The sequence below is a fragment of the Lontra canadensis genome, unplaced genomic scaffold (genome assembly GCF_010015895.1).
Source record: "Lontra canadensis isolate GAN:19392208 unplaced genomic scaffold, GSC_riverotter_1.0 scaffold25, whole genome shotgun sequence".
Taxonomy (NCBI): domain Eukaryota; kingdom Metazoa; phylum Chordata; class Mammalia; order Carnivora; family Mustelidae; genus Lontra; species Lontra canadensis.
In genome coordinates this window covers 17541414-17563436 of record NW_022631019.1, presented here as the reverse complement: position 1 = coordinate 17563436, position 22023 = coordinate 17541414, and the positions used below count along the sequence as shown (strand labels likewise).

Here is a 22023-nt window from a genome sequence, read left to right as displayed (position 1 = left end):
CGTAACCTTTCGAAATTATAGAAAGAAATCTGGGGTCACGTAGAGGAGCTAGAAGACGATGGCAAAAATTGTTAAAGAAACCTTATACACGCTCTACTGAGTACATATTGTACATATTTCAATTCTGTACATATTTCAATTATTCCCATTTTATGAATGTGGAACTGAGGCTCAGAGAGGCTAAGTGACTCTCCCAGAGCCACACAGCTCCGTGTCTATTCTGGGACCCAGGTCTCTCTGGCTCGAAATCTTGCACTTTCTCCATTAAACTATACACAACTCTGACAGGTAGAACATGTCAGTAGAATTGGCCCTTTGCCAGAGGCGGAGCCTCATCCGTCGACACTGGGGTAACGTCGCTGCTGCTAAGGTAGGAGATGGAAATCCAGCAGTCGCCGCCCTTACCTGCCGTGATGGCAATGGTAGTGGACAGAATGTAGCCCACGCTGGCAATCAAAGAGGAGTCGTACATCTGTGAGGCTTGACTTAAAAACCTTCAACACAAGAGCACTCTGGTCAGTGGGCACATTAGAAAGGCTGAGGTGACAGCTGGTGACAGCAGGCTTAGCTTGAAATATGAAGACAATACATGAAAGAAAGATGCCATGCAGGTGCATCTCTGGGGCTGGGGTCCACGCTTCGCTCCCACTTGTCACACAACTTGAGGTCCACCGCCATTCCCCAAGGGGGCCATGCCTTCCCAGGTATATACTTCTGGCCGTATGGTTCTCACCCACTGGAAATACCCCTCTCCTCACATCAGTGTCCCCTACATCGCCACGCACCCCTACAAAGGGCCATCCTGTTCCCATGAACAGTCCAAGAAACTCCCGTGGCACTTACTGCATTCTGCCTGTTGCTGTCAATATTTTTTTAAAGCACATTTTCTGCTCAATAAAAAAATAACATGCTTACTGCAATAAAGGTGGGAAAAAGAGAGAGAGGAAATTAGACTCATTCCTCCTCTCTCCATCTAGGATTGATACTCCCTCATTCTGGAATATATTCTTTGTCTGTTCTCTGGGTGGTAGCTGTTCATATTGTCCCACTCGACTGCACTCGTCCATCCCAGCGCTGGCAGTGCCTCCAAGGACAGCGGCTGTTGCTCTTGCCTCTGTGGCAGAAGACCCTGGCACACAGGAGGCCCTCGGTGGCTGTGTGGCTGTGCAGCTGTGTGCTGGCTGGGTGAGTGAGAAGCTCCCCCCCATAGGGGTCGGGGGTACTAGATTCTCCTCTGTAACCCTGGAGTGCTCAGCACGGAGCCTGGGGCTGGGTGGGCTCAGGGGCGATGACCAGAATCTCTGCAGTAGGACTCGGGACAGTAATAATCAATATAATCATGGTCATCAAGATCATAAAAGGGGCTGAGATTTTCAGGAGGTCATCCTGGGGATGGCACGGAGAGCTTCACGCTCCTTCTAAGGAGGGTTTGCTGTTATTCTCAGTTGTGGACACGAAATCTGATCCCAGGGAAGCTGCGGCAGAGGCCTGGATTGGAATGGTGAGGGTGTGTGGGATGGGGAGCCCAATGCCGGGTTCACATCTCAGCCCTGCCCTTTTGGTTGCTCAAATGCAAAATGAGGATGGGATCATCTGCTTCAAGGGGTTCGGTGGGGGGATCCGATGAATTAAAGTTTACATGAAAGGGGGGTGTGTGAGGGGCTTCCCCTGGAGCCCCAAGGCAGCGGTCACTCTAACAACTGCTCCAGGCCACTGCTGGGGGAAGGCGAGCCCAGCCACCAGGGGCCCAGGGCCTGCCCTGCCCAGGATCCATCAGCCTCATATGCCACACTGAGCTCTGTGCCGTTTACCCTCCTGTCCCCAGCAGGGCCATCCCAGGCCCTCCTGGGCCCTCTGCAGAGCACCTGGTCTCAGATGGGAACAAGGCCCAGGGCCACCCTCAGGACCACTGCTTCTGAGACAGAAATGATGCTCTCACTCTCTGGAGAAGATTCCTGGAGGACAAGAAAGGACGACTTGCTATGTTCCACCTAGCAGACAGAGAAGTGTCTCATGGGGGCACACACAGCCTCTTCTAAAGTTCTTGAAACAGACAACCACACTGGGGCAGAGGCAAAGTGAGGCTGCCCCTTCTCCCAGTTTGAGGCAGAGAGAAAAACATCTCCACTCCCAGCTTTTTCTTTCAAGGAGCACAGAGTCCCTCCAGGGGACAGCTCAGCAGATCAGCGACCCCTCTCTCCACAGTGGATGCTGACCCTTGCTCAGCTCACGGGCTGTGTCTCAATGTTCTGCCTTCCCTACAGCTTCAAGAACAAATGAAATCAGGTGCAAGAAATGGAAGTGACCCCAAAACGTGGAGAGGCCCAGCAGGAAAAGACTTTGCAACTCACGCAGCCTGGTAGACAGCGGTGGCCACCATGCACACAAACATCACGTAGAAGATGGGGTAGTCGAGCTGCAGATTCCCCTGTATGGACAAGACGAGCATCCCGGCCACGGCCTTCACGGTCACCACCGTCATAGAGCCTGCAGGGGGTGAACGAGGACCAAGCGAGGGCGTCAGACCCTGCAAGTGAGTTGATGACTCCAAGGGACGTGTCGAGAAAAGATGGAGGGAGCCCTGGCTGGGCCACCCCAGGGATGGTGAGGATACCAGGGGCAGCAGATCTCCCCTGCCTTCCACGAGTTGCCGCTATCTATGTGCTCTGTCCAAGGTGTGGAAAGCAAAATGCCCACATGCTTCCAAGTGTCACTTCTGAACACCAGGAAGAAAGGGCATTGAGTTTAACTCTCTGTGTCTGGACCATGGTCAAAAATCATCCCTAAATGGATACATGAACTTCCTGTGAGTACCCTTCTTATGGCAGTTACAGGGGAAAAAAAACACGTGATGTGTCAAGCGCCCTCTAGTTTTTATTTTAATGCTCATTCACTTGTATTTTTAAAAATGTTTCATTAGACAGAGATCTCCAAATATTTTGGAATCCTGCCTCTAGGCACATGAATACTTTTCCAAAATATAGGTGTTTGTGCATTTTAAAGTGATCCTCATGTAACGCTGTGCTTATAGGGTATGCACGTAATAGAACAGGTGTTGGAGGTACCACTGTTCACCTCACCGTGGAGACCACTGCTTTCCCCAGTGGTGCAGAAATGGCTGCTGTCAGGCCCCCCCACTGGCCACCCCCACATCCGGGTACAAATGAAGCCCAGTGTTCTGGCTGAAGGGCTCCGGTCTCCTGTTTTTCTCGGCTTCTGCACATTTTCTCTCTTGCTAACAGCCCATCACACAGCAGCTTCTGGGCCCCCGACAAACTCAATGACCATTTCAAACATCAGCAGTCCAGTTAAGAGACGCTCTTTCAAGAGGGTGTCCCTGTTAGTGAGAAGTGGGCAGGAGGAGGGCGGCCAATGCGCCTTAGAACCTTCTGGCCTCCCTACTCTCCAGAGAGGACATTTGGGGACTGTGACATTCCAATCTACTTTGGAAACAAGAGCACTTAGGAAGGGACCACCGATCTTAGCTACTCCCGGGACAAACATCTAAAGTGTTACGCTCAGTAAAAGACACCGATCACAAAAAGCCACATGTTATGGGGTTCTGTTTATACTGTATACTTTAAATAGGTGAGTTTTATGGTATATAAATTATATCTCAATAAAGCTGTTTTAAAAATACCAAAATAATGGAAACTTGTCCTACGGTGTCCCCTGTCTGTGGGGCTGAGGGCCTGTCACTGCAGTGGGGGCTCAGTGTGGGAAGGACAGAAGACCAACAATACATCTTTGGCACTTATGCCCACCTCATTTAACCCTGCTCTCCCCACTGAGATCTGGGCATTCTCCTATGTCTATTCTGAGAGGACGATGTGGCTTAAACTGGAGGGGTCACCAGTCTGAGGCCAGAGCCCCTGGGAAGCAGCCAGAGGGGGTCCCCCACCTCTTCCCTAAAAGCTCAGGTCCTTCTCCCAGCTCTAGTGAGCGTGTCAGACTCCGTGTGGAGTCAGGCCTTGCCTCGGTCTGATGTAGGAGCTGTCTCTCACATGGCACCCATCCCTCCAAGAAGAGAGGGAAAAAAAAAGTCAGAGAGCAAACTTGGTTCCTGTTTTTGAATCCAAAACTCATTCCTAGCCTGACCAGTTTGCGGGGAAGCCCTCAGGACTCGGTTGCTGGAGCCTGTCTGCCTCGACCTTCTCGCCCCGCCTCACCTTCCCTCTGCTGTCCTCTTCTTCACCGTGATCCTCATGGCCCCAACGTGTCTCTCTTCTATGCATTCACCTACTTGCTTACTGGTCATTCCTGCCTTTGGAACGGAGAACCCCCGAGGGCACAGGGCCGTCTGTCTTGTTCACCCCTGTGGCCAGTTTCCAGCACTGTTCCTGGCACGTAGGGAACTCTGGGTATTTGACAGGACTGACGGAAGCCACTTCCTGTCCACGGGGACCTCGTGGTGCTACGGGATGGTGGCCACGCTCAACCACCCGGACCCCCACTTACCCAGTAATGCCACCAGGAGAAGAATCACGATGATGTTGTTGGCATTCTTCTCCTTGTAGAAGTAGAGCAGCAAGCAGAACAGGATGATCTCCACAAGCTATGGGAAGCAGCAAGCAGGTGGTCAGCGGGGCGGACACGATGAGGGGAAGACTGGGAGATGCTGGTGGGCTGGACTGGGGCTAATGCTGCTGGAGTCACCAACCCTTAGCACTGAAAGGGACTTGAACAGCCAGCATTTCCCAAACCACGGACAGACTTCATGGAAAAGGAAGGGATTCAGAATGAACTCTGCGGCAATCTCTGCCCCTTGGGTAACACCGACAAGGAGCTCACCTCTGAGCTTTGAGGGCGCTGTGCTGGCCGTACACACACACAGCCGGTCATGGATGGCCAGGATCAGGCTGGGAAGGTTTCTTTCCACTTTGCTGCTCTGCGGGTGACCCCTGAAGGTCGGTCAAAGAGAGGGTCACTGGCTCACTGAGGAGATGAGCTCCCTGGGGCAAGTAGATAGGTATTCACGTCCCCATCCCCTAACCACACCTCCGGTGGGTGCGGCTCGGTGGGGGAGAAAGACAAGGACATCTGCAGTCAGGGAGGCCAAGTATGAAACCAGATCCACTGCTAAAATAGTTGTGTGACCTTGGGCCAGGCACTTAGCTTCTCTAAACCTCAGTTACCCAATCCGTGAAATGGGGATGATTCTTCCTTTGCAGGGTCACGATCACTGCTAATACTTAACGAACTCATAAACATACCAGGCACCGTTCTAAACATCGTATCTACGCTAAACTCACTCAATCAGCACAATGATTCTATGAAGTAGGCACGATCACAATCTGAAGCTAATAAAAGGGCAGAGCCAGGATCTGAACCTGGACAGTCTGCCTCCAGGCCCCATGTATTTCCCACAAGGCTACACCACCTGAACGAGGGAAGCCCAGGGCCTGGGGCTTAAAAGGCGCTCAGTCAATAGAATCTTCCTGCTAGACATGCACAAGTGTGAAGTGGGAGTTCCCGCCTTGCCTTAACAACTGTCCTTTCTACTCCTCAAGGGCCCAGACATTTGGCAACATTTTCCCAAGAAGTCAGACCAGCACCAGCGCCCAGCAAAACAAAAGCAGCAAACTTTGACCTTGGCACGGTCCCATCTGCCTACCCCAACCTCTTACCGGAGTTTATTTATCATAACAACCAACGCAGAAGAACTAATGGGTATTTGAAAATTTTTTAAATTCCTAATTAGAGACCATAAAAAAAAAAAAACCCATCTGGCTGTTTTCATTTTCCTGTTTCTTCCTGTCTTTGTGGCCAGGAATACATATTAAAAATATATATATATTTTATTTATTTGACAGAGAAAGACACAGCAAGAGAGGGAACATAAGCAGGAGGAGTGGGAGAGGGGAAAGCAGGCTTCCTGTCAAGCAGGGAGCACCATGTGGGGCTAGAACCCAGGACCCTGGGATCATGACCCCAGCAGAAGGCAGACGCTTAAGGACTGAGCCATCCAGGCACCCCCAGGAATACATATTTTATCTGCTTGTCGTCATAGTGAACGCATAATTTTGTGCTGGGCCATTTTTAGTCACCACAAACCAATTCCCATATTTTACGAAGTTGTCATAATTATCTTTAATCGCTGCAGAATACACCATAAGTAGGTAAATGACTCATCCACATCCCTAACCATCGGGCGTGCCCAGTTTGCCAATCATTCTTCATGATGCTTAAATGAGCCTGGGAAGAGCGCTCAGCCTTCTGCGGCGAGAGGGCGGTGTGGGTGACCTTGAGTCCTGGGAACATGTCTCTCTCCTCACTCCCCCCCTCCCTCCCCCTCCTGTTTTTCTATCTTTCTTTCTTTCCTGAAGTACAGTTGACACACGCGGTGACATAAGCATCTGGTGTAGGACACGGAGCCTGGACGCCGTCCCCTCTCTCTGCTACGCTGTGCTCGCTAGCGCCCCTACCGTCAGCCCGGCGTCCCCGCTGTTTGGCACCCAGCAGACAACAAAACAAACAATGACTGAATCCGCTGGGGACCGATCTCTCTAGCTGGCAGTGTTAGGGCACAACAGAGAGTTACTCAGTTCAGAGGACTGAAAGCCATCAGGGGGACGGGGAAGGGACAAACGCAGGGGAAGAATGGGTCTGTTTGGCAGAACAAATGGCTCCCACCAAGCAGCGGTGTGGGCAGGGATTCCGCGGGCTACCCCGCTGCCAGAGCCACACCGAGATCGATGCCTGCAGGGCAGCCCCCTCAGTTGCCCTAGAAGTCACCTCTGGCTCCTTCTAATACCAAGATCTCCTTCTACGGGAGGGGTTTTCCGCCATTTTTTTGAACTTACAATGTATACACCAGCATGCGGACATGCTAAGCATGTGCAGTTAAACCCAAGTGTGGAAGGAGCGAAGGTGTCTAAGTTTCTTAAGATGCCAAGCTCTCCACCCCTGCCCCCTAGCACGCTGCATAAAAGCTTCCTGCACTAACCCCAAGGGGAGACAGTGCTCTGACAGTGATCTTCCTGTCTCCTTACTTGTGACAAGGAAGGAAAGTTCTTTGCTTTCAACACTTCCTCGGATTGTGGTCCATTTAACGCACCCCCAGCAGCCACCCCACTTGAGTTTGGTTCCAGTAGCACCGCCTCGCAGACACGAGGAAGGAAGACAAACTGAGGGATAACTAGGCATCTGCTGAGGGATGGGTGATTTCCACACCACCTTGCGTCTCCCAGCCACCAGCTCTGGTCCAGTGGCTCCCACCTGATTCCAGCTTCCAGGTAGGTGACTTGGGTGAGGTCACACAGCACAGATTCAAGCCCAGGGCTCCCTGAGAGAAGTCTGTGTTCTGGGGGTTAAGCTTTTTCTGAAGGGGTTGTTCTCTGGCTCTGCCCTACAGCCGTTTCTCCCACCCAGGACCATAGGTGTGTGCTGGGGCTGGCTAGAGGCAGGGAGGTGACTCAGGCTCAATCCTGGAGAAATCTATTCTCTGCCTCATGAGCAAACTAAGGAGAAAGAACATTCCAGGCCTGTAGAGCACTGCTAGGCTATTCGTGTCAGAGGAAAAACAGTGACCACCTTCATCAGCAGGCCAAGCCGGCCTCGAATCCAGCTCTGCTCTCATGGGACTCTGGGCAGTCAGCCAACTTCCCTGAGCTCAGTTGTCTCATCCATAAAATGGGGAGAAAAACATTTACCTTACAGGGCGGTTGGATTTGAGATGATACGTAAGAAAGTATTTTGCACTGGGGTGCCTGGGTGGCTCAGTGGGTTAAAGCCTCTGCCTTCAGCTCGGGTCATGATCCCAGGGCCCTGAGATCGAGCCCCACAATGGGCTCTCTGCTCAGCGGGGAGCCTGCTTCCCTTCCTCTCTCGCTCTCTCTGCCTGCCTGCCTACTTGTGATCTCTGTCAAATAAATAAATAAAATCTTAAAAAAAATTTTTTTTAAGTGTTTTGCACAGTGCCTGGCTGGGAACAGGAATCTACAGCAGTAGCTTGATCAAATACCTTACATGCTTCCTCCATCAGTTTATCTGTAGACCTAACATGGGACACAAGTGGGCCTGGGAGTTTAGGAGACCATTTCAGAGTCTCCTGTGTTTCTATCAGCTTCTATCCCTGTGGGATACCAGGAAAAAAATAAATAAACAACACAAATTTTACTGTTTAAAATTTTAACTGTTTTCTTACCATAAAAGTCTTAAATGCTCACTGTAGAAATTTCGGATGGTGCATAAAGACAAAAGTGAAATGAAAACTCAGTCATAATTCCAGCTCCCAGAGACAACCATGGATGGAATTGCTGATCTTCCATCCAGTCCTTTAGCAACACATTCTACCTACACACCTACGGTCCAAAACTAAAAACTAAGATTATCATATTATCTATGCCGATGTAGACATTACTTGGAATGTAAGTGATAAAAGCATTTTCCCATGAACTCCATACTCCTCACAAGCACGGTCTTTGGTGCTGGGAAATACATCACGCGTCACTCGAATCCCCTATTCCTGGAGGTTCAAGTTCCCGGGTTCTAGGACCTGATACTCCCTCCTGCAATCACGGGTAGGACCAAGGGCTTCTCTTACCATGTACAAGAGAAAAGGCCAGCTCACGAGGTGCCTGGTGATGTTCTCGCCTGTCATCTTCTCGTGGCTGTTGGGTGCGAATGTCACCAGCAAGTAGGTGCCCACGATGGCCAGACCACAGCCGACGAAGGACAAGACGTAGCGCCCTGCAGGAAAGGGGGGAGGCTGTCACAGGCTCACCACAGGTGCAGGCTTCAGGCCCATATGTGTTTCTAGAGCAACACGTGATGACCCGCTATTTTTGGTTTTTCTTCACCTCACAAATAGATCATCTCCCTTATTGTTATTTTAAAAAATAACATTCATAAAAAAATAATGATAACATTTAGGGACGCCTGGGTGGCTCAGTCAGTTAAGCAACTGCCTCCAGCTCAGGTCATGATCCCAGGGTTCTAGGATCGATCCCTGTGTGGGGCTCCTTGCTCAGCAGGGACTCTGCCTCTCCCTCTCCCTTTACTGTTCCCCCTACTTGTGCTTTCTCTCTCTAATAAATAAATAAATAAATAAAATCTTAAAGAAAATTACATTTAATATTAAAAAATTTTAGCGAGAGTGTAGCATGTATGCCAACAAGTACTCCACGAATTCTCACAAGGAGAACACACCCAATGTAACCACAACCCAGGTCAAGAAAGGGAAAATTAGCAGGACCCCGACATCCTCACTTGTGTCCCCTTCCAATCACTAGGCCACAGCCCCAAGGTAACACTGACTTCTGCCAGCACTGAGAGTTGGCCTGGTTTTGAACTTTCTCTACGTGGACTCAAGCTATATGATTTCTTGTGTCTGTGTTCACATAAGATGTTTGTGAGTCTGTGAGATTCACTTGTATCCTCGTGTGGAGTATGGAGGTGTTTCCTTAGTTCTCACACCTGTACGGCATGTGAACACAATTTATCCCTTCCCATATCCACACCCATATTTATCCATATGCTGCTCATGTGTGTTTGAATGCTCTCCAGGGTTATAACAGATACTGTCGCTATGGGCATCCTTGTGCGTGTCATTTGGAAAACACACTGCCCCTGTTTCTGCTGGGTATAAAACTAGGAGTGGGAATTCCCCAGTCAGGGGACAGGTGGACCTTCAGCTTCGTAGTTACTGTCAAATGGTTTTCCAAACTCCATTTCCATTCCTGCTGGGAGAGCATTAGAGTAGAACTGCCTCTTTTTCTCCTTCAGAGCAGCCATTCTGCTACTGAATCATGGTTTCAGTATGCATTTTACAGGGAAGGTTTTAAAGTCAGAATCACTTTATGGGCAATATAAAAAAAACCAAATACAACAAAACCTCACAAGCAAACCTTCAGAGCCTACCATGCACCTTTTAAAAATGACCTTATCATTTCCCATCTGCTAGTTAATCTCATCCCAAGGGACCGGTCCAAAGGACTATCAATGTTCTTTTCCACAGACCTGTTGGACACTGTTAGGGCGGCCTGGGAGTTTCCTGACTCTTCCCCTGGGTCCTGTCACACTCCATCTGAACCTTGTGGATTTTGTGAAAAGCCTCTTGAAGTCCAGCCCAGACCCGGGAAAGCTGAGAAGGGCTGTGAGTTCTGAGCTACACACAGTGACCACAAGCCTCTGGATATTTCTGGATAGATCTATCTACATATTTCATTCCATGGTCTCCCAAAAATGTGATACATTTTTATGTCTTTAATTTTCATTCTAGGCCTCATAAGGTGCCCTCAAAACAGTTTTTCAGTTTTTCAATGAATGAATGAACCACGGTTAAACTTAGTAATGAGTCCTGTGCTAAGATACAAGAGTCTGTTTTCTTCAGGGAGGGAAAGGTCTTACTCATCTCCATGCCTGTGGTGTACAGCACAGGTCTAGCATTGGGTGACTGTTTGCTGAATTTAATAAAACTTTAGGCAGGACAGCCATGTACAGTTGTACAAGTTGCTCACTGCACAAAAGCACCTTAGAACGTGGGCTAAAATCTAGCCCATGCTCTGCTCACCAAGGCATGTGCCCATGAAACCACAGATGCCCAAAGGGGGTATCTTTTTAAAATTCGCATAGGGCACTGCCTGAACTAGCATGTCTCTTATACCAGGACTTTCTAGAGTGAGCCTGGAAGGGACATAAAACTACACTGGCCTCAGAACCAGCCCAGCTACCCCTGCATCCCCCCCTTCCCCCACCGTTCTGCCATCAGGACTACTGCAAATCACTGAGTCTTTTGGTCTTGGCATCGTATATTAACTCTTCTTTTTTCAGTGAAAGATTCTTTTCTTTTCCAGCCACTGGCCCCATCTTGCCCCCATCCTGTACCCATGATTCAGAACAGTGGTTCCCAAACCTGGCTACGTGAGCAAATTCATCTGGCTGCATGTTTAACCCGTAAGCTCTAATCCAGCTTGTACAAGTAATAAAGAATGACTCCTGACCTCCAAGCTTCCCATTTGCTTTAGAACTCATTTAAATAAAGAGGGTGCCTTTTATCAGGCCTCCTAAAATCCCAACAATGGATGCTCAATAAATATTGATTGAGTGGAATGAAATCAACCTCCTTTTAAGAAGTCTCACAGATGATTCTGCTGTGTAGCCAGATTTGGGAACTACTGATTAAAAAGCCCAGCTCTCAGGAGCCCTATAAGGGTGGACTACACAGCACAGAAGGGAGCAGGAGACAGATGATCTCTAAATTGGGGTGAGCTGGTTTTATAATGAAAAAACAAAACAAAACAAAATAGCACAAGCACAGAATTAAGAACAGGGGCTCAAATTGGTGAACTTACTCAGAAAGTCTTTGGGTTTCCATTTTTCTTTGATGAATATGATTCCTATGATGGCACTAGCTACAAAAAAATAAAAGCACAAAGAAAAGAAAATGGAGGCTGCTCTCAGTCCAGTGGAGTCCCTTTGCCTAGGCCCTAGGGTAGACTCATTTGCCTTAGGGTTTGGTACTTCCTACCCTCTCCCTCCTGCTCCCCCAAACTCAGTCCTTCTGGTTCCTCTCTTTTCCCATCTCAGAAAGGGAGGCTCCTCTCTGAGTCTTCCTGAGGATTTCTACAAGTCCGGGAGCACTGGTGTGGAGTACTTGCAGTGTGACAGGTCATTTGCACAGGTTATTTCTGGCATGTCTACCCAAGGTGGGTGCCGTTATTATTCCCATCTGAAAAACGGGACACTGAGGCTGGGAAAAGTGAGGGTGCTGGTCAGGACCATGCAACTGGTAAGGACTGCTGGACCCCAGGGCCCTCGCTCCTTCCATTGCTGTGACTAGCTCTGACATTCTCCCCATGGTTCTTCTGTCTCCTTCTCAGACTTCCTGGTCACTGCCTGGAGGGATGGGGCTGGCATTACTGGGAAGAGACCTGGATGGCTATTCTCAGCTCTGTGTGTTCTGGGGTGAGTCACTACCTGTGAGTCTCAGTTTGGATCCAGCTCAGGCCAGCTTGCTGCTTGTTAAATACTGAGGAACCCACTGTCGCATGGGCAACCATGGTGGTGGTCTTCACACCGTATAAATCAGAAACACTACACATGGGGTCTTCCTATTCTCCTTTCCTACTTTCTCCTTCCTTCCCTCCTTTCTGTCTCCCTCCCTCCCTTCCCCCACTGCCTTATCCTCTTCTTTTTCCTCTCTCATTTTCTCCCTCTCTGAATGTTGGTTCATCAGCACACCGCTGAAAGCACCCCCTTCTCTGAGCTTTAAGGGCAATTCAATGAGAAAGTGCATGTAAATCATGTGTCCATGGTAAATACTTGATAACTGAGCTATTATTATTATTGAAGTAACTGGGATAGTGACTGATAAGTAATAGGTACGCAACAAATGGTGGCGATTACTTTATTATTTGTTTTTATTACTGTTTTTTACTGGGTGACTTAAGAAGCTCCGAGAGCCCCTCAATTTCTAGCTGCTGGTGCCTGAGAATCCATTGTTCTACTTCAGTCTCTTATGTTTAAGAATTTGATTGTGAGAATTACTAAAGTATTAAAATTCGGAGGCAACGATTTAAAGAACTTTGTCACTCAATCACCTGTTTCTCATTGTGGGGAAAGGTTCCAAAGCCTTTTCAGAGGTCAGCTATGGGCAGAGGACAAACCTCAATCCCGGTCAGGGAGGACCCAAAATACAGACATAGAAAGTGGGCCAGAGAACACAAGGAAAGGCTGGGACTGGGAAAAGCTACTCGCCTCAACTAAAGGCACTCGGATTATATTTTACTATTATTACTAAATTATTAAAACTATTATATTTTTTATTTTAAAAATATTCTTTATTTAAATTCAACTTCGCTAATGTATACTGTATTGTTAGTTTCAGGAGGCAGGATTTAGTGACTCATCGGTGCTTGTTACATCAGCCCTCCTTCATGCCCATCGTCCAATCAGCCCCTACTCCTGGACCCTCAACTCTATGGTCAGATTATATTTTACAACAATATTGTGTGGATAAAAACACAGCATGTTGGAGGACCTCACTCGTCTCGTGGGCCGTGAAAGTACAAACCCAGGTCAAGAAAGAGGGGGACTCTTCATGGGATCGGGAAAAGCAACAGGTTTCCACTTCTTTGCCAACTTCTGGTCATTGGGGGGACTGCCTGAAACTCTGAGAATTCTCACTAAGGGACCCCCTGCCTGACTGATGACGTCTGCCACGGGCACAGGCCGGGCGCGTGGTTGCTGCCCTTCTCCGTGGGGTAGAAGACGCCCTCTTAACTCCAGAAGGAAAAAGACTACTCAAAATGCCACTTTTTTCTTTAAGAGCAGGGAAGGGCTTCCAGGCCATGTGGGGCCTGCCAGCAAGCAGAAGGGAACATTTCAACGCAAGTTCATGGTCCCCGCTCCTGTGTTCACTATCTACTAACATCTTTTATTTAAGAAGAAAATTTTTTTTCCCTAATGCTATTTAATTTGTGGAACACAAACATCAAAGCTCCTTTATCTTTTCCTTGGTTCAAATGCTCTGAGACACTGGTTTGGGGATTACAGAGATCACAGAGAAACGGCAGGTGAGAAAGTGACCAATGCTTCAGACGTAATATCAGCTGATGCAAAAAGATCAGAGCCTCAGTGGAAGGCCTGTCTGTTAGAGGGTAAGCTGTCTGAATCCTACGAAAGCTCAGGTTGTCCTGACAGTGCTGGGATGAAAGCTTCCTGTTTGTATCTTCCTTCTGCAGTGGGAATAGAAAGCAATTCTGATAAAGTTTCTGAGTCTTAAACAGATTACGGAGCCAGATCATCCTGTACCCCAGCCCTGCCACCCTGTACCCCTAGTTCCTCATCTGTAAAGTGGGGATCGTGACAGTGTCACCCTCAAAAAGGAGGAGTGGAATTAATATCTGTAAAGTGCTTTGCACCAGGCCGGCGTGTATGAAGCCCTTCGTGTCAGCGACATTACCAAGCAGAAGCTGCTTTGTTTGCTGAGTATGGTGGTGGCCCAGGTGTGTGGGTCCCAGGGAGTAGCAGTGGCGGGGAGGGACCCCGGTCTTACCTATCACGGAGACCGCACCAAGGGGCACGATCAGCGACAGCGGAGCGAAGGCGTAGGAGGCAAACACGCCCAGCTCGCCCAGCAGCATCAGGAACAGGCCCAGCCACCATGTTTTGGTCTTGAAATAGGCTCGGGGGTCCTTGGAGCCTGCCAGGCGGATGTGGCAGTACTTCTAGAAATCCAAGAAAGAAGGTGATTTGCCCAGAGATTTGGGGAAAAAGAGGCTATGACATCTGTATCCTAAATCTACCACCCATTTTTATTTGGGAAGATGTGTTTTTTTGGAGTTCCAGCTCAGAGAAGAGGCAAGCAGTCCCGATCTTAATACCAGGCTGTCACTCTTAAGACAGCAGTTCTCAAACTGGCTGGGAAGACTCAGACACTCCCTGGGGAGAGCTGGAAATGTGCATTTCTAATGCACAGCACAGGCAGCGTGCAGTCTGGAGCCGGAGCCGGGGTCGTGGACGCCATCCCAGGTTCCCTTGGCTTTGGGTTGAGCATCTCCCTCTAACAGCAGTGCCCCAGGGTCCCCATGCTCAGGGTGTCTGTTTGGCTGCACTCCCTTCTATAGTAGAGCCTGAACTCTTCTGGGCAGTCCCTGGGGCATTCTGCCCTCCCTCAGGTGGATACTTGGCCCAGGTATGGCCAATAGTCTTTGTTCTGGAAATGTGCACTTGGGACATAGAAAGTAGGGAGGTGACCAAGGAGAGCAAGGCAGTCATGCTCACTTAGCGGACCACAGCTCCCACTTGCAGGGGGAAGGACCATGATGGGAACCGCAACCGAGCGGGTGCGGAAGCAGAGAGACTGCTCTGTATAAAGCAAAGCACGAACCGACAAGCAGCCAGAAGACCATGCAGCCTCTGAAACACACAGGCACACTCCGGGCACACGGGTGTGCGTGGCACTGAGAGGTACCGGGTTACCCGTGTGTGTTCACATCTCTGATCTGGGGAGGGAGGGCGCCTCTCCACAACCCGAAGCTTGGCAGTGCGGGCGGGGAGGAGCGGGCCAGCATGCTGTAGGAATTAACCCGTCGGCAGGTGTCAAGCCTTGGTCAGGGTGTCCCAGAGCAGTCCCTGAGACTGGACTTGGGAGGACGTGATTCCCGGAGGCATCGTAAGGGAGTGGGAAAGTGAGCTGGAGAAGGGAGCACACCAGTGGAGGGTGCAGAATGAGTGTCCTGGGCAGCAGGGGGCTCATCCCACGGGGGACCCACTGGGAAACCCTGTGAACCAGCTCACAGCCATGAGACCACAGGATGGCAGCCTGGGCATTTATGCACGGACTCCTGTCCCCCACCGGCTAAAAACTGCCCCAGCGGGGCAACCACCACCATGGCTGCCACCCAGTTCACACATGTCCATGGAACCAGTTTCCGGGGCACCCTCAGGAGCTCCCCAATCTATCAGCGTGCACCAAACCACAGCTGTGGACCAGCTCAGCGGCTTCAGAGCACCCCAGGAAGGTCTAAGTCACGGAGTACGCCGTCATCAGAGTTGAGGGCAGTAGGGGATCACGTGGGGGCAAAGATTCAAGAGAGATTCTGGAACAACCACAGGGGATTGCCCAAGGCCCAGCCCAGGAATGGAGGGAGGCAACGTCCCGCAGCGAGGAGGCAGCTGGGCCCGCACCAAACCCCTGGGCTGACCAGCTGTATCTCTGCCCCCAGACAGTGCTCGTGACCGAGACTTACCTGTAGGTTAAGCGCAATGCTGACCACAAGGTGCCCGAAAATCGCCAAAAGGGCGCCGATCAAGTTCTCCTGCAAGGAAAGTTCCCAGGAGCAGATGTGAGCTGGGTCTAAGCCAAAGAGCCCCAGGGACGCAGCAGAAACCCCACCCTTCGCTGTCCCAAAACAAAACCAGAAAGACATCTGCCACAAAGCCACATCCCAGACCTCCTACTGGGAGTTTTACCATTTACTACTCAAGGCTAATGCGGCTGCCTTATTGGTTTACAAAACACCGCCCTGAGCTGGACACTTCCTGAAAGCAACTGTCCTGGGTCCAGGGTCACAATGACCCAATAAGGCCTTAACCTGCTCTGCTCTTTCCTTACTGTACTGACTCGTGCAGTCTTGTGCACACAAGCAACATTCAGAAACTGGAATTTATAAAAGAAACACAGATGGGGGTACTATTTGCCATTTAATCAATGGACTCTTCATGTTCCCAGAGGGGTCTCAATGAGACTCTTTAAACTGGCTAATTCGCTCCTGGCATTTTTAATGATTTCATTTACAAACGTTTAACTTCTGTCACCTTAAAAATAAGGTTCGGATTCTTTATCATGGCATCTTCTTTTAACTTCAAAAGACAATTACTAGGCATATATTCATCGTATAATAATCAGGAAATACAAAGAAATGACAGGAAGAGTAAAAATCACAACAAAACAGAAAAGCCACCTGTAATTCTAACCCAGAGCTAACTACTGCAGACATTTTGTTCTTATAAACTTTTTTCTTGTTCTTGTAAAATTTTTTTCTGTCCATAAATTCAGATATGAATGACAATGTTAGTTTATGTTGTAAAAATAAGATTATGATCTGTTTTATAACCGGTTCCTTTACTTAAGAAATTATAAACACATTCCTGTCGGGCATATTTAATTCATCATTTAAAAAAATATATTTTATTTATTGTAGGGGCGCCTGGGTGGCTCAGTTGTTAAGTGTCTGCCTTCGGCTCAGGTCATGATCCCAGGTCCTGGGATGGAGGCCCACATCGGGCTCCCTGCTCAGTGGGAAGCCTGCTTCTCCCTCTCCCACTCCCCCTACATGTGTTCCCTCTCTTGCTGTCTCTCTCTTTGTCAAATAAATAAAATCTTTAAAAAAAGGATTTTATCTATTTATTTGAGAGAAATGAGAGAGCGAGAGAGTGTGAGTTGGGGGGAAGGGGCCAAGGAAGAGAAGAAGCAGACGTCCCACTGAGCATGGAGCCTGACACAGGGCTCAATCCCAGGACCCTGGGATCATGACTTGACCCAAAGTCAGACTGTTAACCAACTGAGCCACACAGGTGCCCCTAATTCATCATTTTTAATAAATACCAAATAATTCGTCATTTGATATGCTGTATTTTATATCATTGCTTCTCCACTGTTGGATACGTGGGCCATTTCTTTTTTTTTAAACACCGCTGTGATCGAATATCTAGTACATGCATTTTTTTACATTTATGAGGATTACTCCCTTGGGATACATTCTTAGGAGGACTGCCGAGTCAAAGGGCACTTGCCTCAGCATGGAAACCACACTATACTACGTCCCCCACAGGCCCTCCAGGGTTTTTTTTTTCACCACTAAACACCAAAGTATGTTCTCTTAGCCAAATATGAATCCTCCCAGTCCAGGATGGGCCTTTTTCAACTCCCCTTTTGCTCTAGAGGTTCCCCCACCTGGCCACCCTCCCTGTGAAATTGGCCAGCTCTGCAAGGCCTGGGCTGGGTGCTAGCAAACCAAGAGTAAACAAGGCAAACACAGTCTTGCAGTTCATCTGAGAGACAGGTAATTAGCAAGCATAAGGCAGGAAGTCAGCCCTCTGTCCCCTCTGCTCCCCTCTTCCCTGGAATGCTGAGGGCCTAGACAACTAAGAAGGCAGTCAGCTATGAGTTACGGTAGAAGGAGGGGGGGGGCGTCTACGGATGGAAACCACCATGGCTGTCCTTGACTTTGTCCCCAGCAAGGTGCAGCATTGCAGAATAAAGGAAAGACATTGAGCAGGGAGCCCGGAGACATGGGTTCTAGTTTTAGCTCTGCTGCCTCATCACAGCATGACCTTAGATGAGTCCCTTCCCCTCATCAGGCTTGTATGTCCCTGTCTGGAAAATGTAGATGGTGGCCCAGATAACCTCCAAGGGGCCTTCCAGCCCTCACCTAAGCCCTGGGTCAGGACCAGACTGCCAATGAAAAGCAAGTGAAGGACCAGGGTAGGCAGGAAACTGACTTATATTCATTTCACTTCATACAACAACTCATTAATAGAAGGTCACTGAGGGCATCTCATGGACCCAAGGGAGCTGGCTTCCACTTCTTCCCAAGATGGCTCTCATAGCCTGAGCTGTGCTTCCTTGATCCTTTGCCATTTCTGTTCTATGTGTTTTTGTTGTCTCTTCTTAGACAGAATCAAGCAGAAGCCATGCCTGTCCTGTAGGATCACAGGATCTCAGAGCTCAAAGGTCACTGGAGATCAACCAGGCCAGGGTTTCCCTAACTGGGTTCCTAAAGAGGTCAATGGAGCTCTGAGGCAAAAAGCACAACATGGTTAAGTGAGTTTGGGAAACACTGGATCCTCGGTCCACTGCTTGGAGGCCCACAGGTGGGTCCTCATTGTCCATCCCAGGTGTCCCAAACCTATGAGGCTCTAGAACTTTTCGTCTGCAGACATCTGTGATGCTCACACCTGCCATCTTAACCACGTTCTTTTTCTTCTGGTAATAATACCCTGATTTTGCTGTAAGCACCCCCCCATGCCCCCAACTTCCCCTTGTATGGTCTTGTGGGGACTGTCATTCCAAGTGCTTCATCCTCTCCTGGACCACGATGGGCCTATGACCCGGTCAGAAACCCTCTCTGGATCCATATGTATATAAACATACACCTATGCACATGTGCGTGCATGAGCGCACACACACACATACACACACACACACACACACACACACACACACACACACTTTTTTTTTTTTTTAAGAGAGAGAGAGCCTGCCAGTTGTGGGGGAGAGGCAAAGGAAGAGAGAGAATCTTAAGCAGGCTCCACACTCAGCACTCAGGATGGAGCCCGAGACGGGGCTCGAAATCACAACCTGGAGATCATGGCCTAAGCTGAAATCAAGACTCAGACACTTCACTGACTGAGCCCTCCAGGTGTCCCTCTGGGGTCCAAATCTTGAATAGAGAAGCATGAAGGCTGACAGAAGTCTGGGCTCATTGCTGCCCAAGGCCAGGCCTGGGCAATCAGGCCCCAGGAGCCATCCTGGTGCCTGTGACTTCCAGAAGCCTGCTTCCCTGGCTCTTCCTTCCGTTCCGGGAGCAGTCCCACAGTCTTTTTTGCTTAAGAGCTGGTTTCTGTTACTTGCCCCACAGAGCCTAACTGAGTCAATGCTTCCCGTACGCAGTCTGGGAACATGTATATACTTAGTTCAATTCCCAGTAAACATGAATGTTTATTTCTACTTCTTTCTTTTCTTAGAGGGGTGGCTTCTGCTGACAAAAAAAGGCTACCTGTATCACTTCGATTTCTTAAAAAAATTATATTTGCCATAAAAGTAACAGATTCATGAATCTAGTTTATTTTAAACAAAATCTTACTAAGGAACTATGAAATTCTTAGAAGTTTAATAAATTACACTTATGATTATATGATTATGCTCTTAAATAGTTCAGTGCTGTTTACCTACAATAAATTCTGTTATTCCTTTCAATTTAAAAACCAAATTACAGAACTTCTGCTTCCAGCAAGATGGAGTAGACTTACTTTTCCCTATGCTTCCTGTATTGGACATTATATATAAATTGGACATTATATATAAGGGAAACACAAGACAACTCTGAAAGGTGGAGAGAAGAAGACAGACAGGGTGGGGAGCTGGGAGCCTGAGAAACAGCACCATGGCAGGTTCCCTGGGTCTTCTCTTCACCTCACATACTTCAAACTTGCAGCCGAAGAAGCAGGCAAGCTGGGAGTATCAACGGGTATAGACGAAAAAGCTCTAAGAGAGCATGGGCTCTTTAGTCAAAAGACCAGGAGACGAGCCACCAAGCAAGACAGAAAACTTTAAGACAAGTGCTGTTCCAAACATCACAGGAAAAGAAAATGATACCCACCCATCCCACACCAGCGTAAGCCAAGCAGGGGGCCTATATTTCCAACCTTTCATGGTTATCACAGGGCTCCTCAACTCACATGCTGGGACTATGAGAGAAGGCCAAGGAGGGATCTGAGGTCCAGGGATGAGGCATGCCCTCCCCCCTACCTCCCCGGCCCCACAGAGTGAGAAGAGCCCACGCGGGGAGTCTGGTCTTCTACCCCCAGCTAGCAGCAATGAAACACCCTTCTCCTACTGGGTGCTGTCAGTGGAAACCTGGTGGAGAGGCAAGACCTTCGCCATTATACCCTCACAATTACACCGTCCCAAAGTTGAGGTTACGATTTGTAGTAAATCGCAGTGATGGCCGCCAGCCATTTCTCTCACAACTCCCAACAAGAGTGGGGAACTTTCCCTCCCACCACTTGAATCTGGATGGGTTTGTGATCAACAGCATGACATGAAGTTGAGGGTGGGGGACTTCTAGGGTCAGGCCCTGTAACTTCTACTTTTGCACAGAAGGAAACTCAACCACATATAAAGAAGTCCAGTCTATCCATAAGAAGAGAGAGGCGCCCTGTGGAAGACCAAACAGATACACAAGAGGGTCAGGTCGACACCCGGAGAAGAGACAGGCCCAGCCATCTCAGCCAATGGCCAGCTGAGTAAGTCAACCTGGCTGAGGCTCCAGGCATGAGTGATTCCATCTTGGATTCTCCAGCTCCAGCCCCGGCCTCAGCGCAACACCACAGATGATACTATATGGAGCAAAGATGAGCCCTTGCTGCTAAACCCTGCCCACATTCTTTGTTTATTAAAACTTTATTGTAAGAACAAGTCACATAAGATCTACCTTCTTAACAACTGGGGTGTGCGGTGTAGTACTGTTAACTACAGGCACAAGGATCTCTAGAACATGTTCATCTTCCGTAACTGAGACTTCACGCCTGTTGATTAGCAACTCCCATTTCCCCACCCTCCTGCCCCAGCAACCACCATGCTCCTCTCCGATTCTGAGTCTGACTCTGGTAGACAGCTCACAGAGGGGGAATCATGCAGTGCTTCTCACAGTTCTAGAGGAGGGGGAAGTCCAAGATCAAGGTTTTGGCTGATTCTATTCCTGCATAGAGTTCTCTTCCTGGTCTGTAGCTGGACACCATCTTCGTGTTCCCTCACATGGTAGAGAGAGATTATCCCCCTCTTTGTCCCTTCTTACAAGGGCGCTAATCTCATTCATGAGGGCCGCACCTTCATGAACTAATTATCTCCAAAGGCCCTACCTCCAAAACATCACACTGGGGATTAGGGCTTTAACATAAAAATGGGGGGGGCGCGGAGCTGGTGACAAACATTTAGCCCACAGCACTTATTTTTCTTAGCATTATGTCCTCAAGGTTCATCCATTTTGTCACACAGTGCAATATGTCTTTCTTGTACAAGGCTGCATAATATTCCACTGTGTGTGTGTCTCATGTTTTCTTTCTTCATTCATCTATCAATGGGCATTTAGGTTATTTCCACATCTTGACTATTGTGAATAGTACTGTAATCAATATTGAAGGGCTATTATCTCTTCTAGATTCTGATTTCAATTCTTTTGGATCCTTTCCAGATTCTTGACCTGTGGAATTATGAGCAGTGAGATGATGGCTGTTTTTAAGTTTAGGTTTTCAAATGGTTTGTTACAGAGCAGTTGCTAACTGATACACTTCCTTAATAAACCAGAGTTGCTTAATGATCCAGCAATTTCTGTCTGGGACTCAAGATCTGATTCCATTCCCGATATTCACTAACAGGTGACTTTCACCTTCCATCTGATTGGACTGTGTACGCTTCTACAGCTTAATTCCCCCACCCCCTTTCTTTGCCCTGCTAAGGTATTTTAATGTCCTCCCACTTTAATGCCTGCCTCTAAATGTTCGTTAAGGACATTCTATAAACCTAGCATACCTTTATTTAACCCATCATTACCTTTGTTATTGGGGTAAAATTCACAAATCATAAAATTTACCATTTTGACCCTTCTGAAGTATGCCATTTGGTAGTTTTTGGTATATTCACAATGTGATGAGTGATGTCATTGAAAAGTGGTGGAATAGAGAATTTCAGGAACCCATCCCTTCAGAAAAAACACTTAATGAGCTGGCAAAACCCATCAGAATCACATTTTTATACAACTCTGCAGTCTAGCCGAATATAACATTCGGAGGAAG

General features: G+C 48.5%; 1 protein-coding gene across 3 annotated transcripts in view; it reads right to left on the bottom strand.

Annotated features, from left to right (window-relative positions):
* Positions 1-22023, bottom strand: part of NIPAL3 (NIPA like domain containing 3) — a 45483-nt gene that overhangs the window by 8487 nt on the left and 14973 nt on the right. For 2 of the 3 annotated variants that reach the window (XM_032863761.1, XM_032863758.1), the window contains exons 2-8: positions 15696-15764; positions 14000-14171; positions 11295-11354; positions 8546-8691; positions 4459-4555; positions 2352-2487; positions 406-494 (exon numbers count right to left, since the gene is read on the bottom strand). In XM_032863761.1, coding sequence (XP_032719652.1) covers positions 406-494; positions 2352-2487; positions 4459-4555; positions 8546-8691; positions 11295-11354; positions 14000-14171; positions 15696-15764 — 769 coding nt within the window. The remainder of the gene's footprint in view (positions 1-405; positions 495-2351; positions 2488-4458; positions 4556-8545; positions 8692-11294; positions 11355-13999; positions 14172-15695; positions 15765-22023) is intronic. The other variant, XM_032863760.1, reaches the window with a different exon arrangement.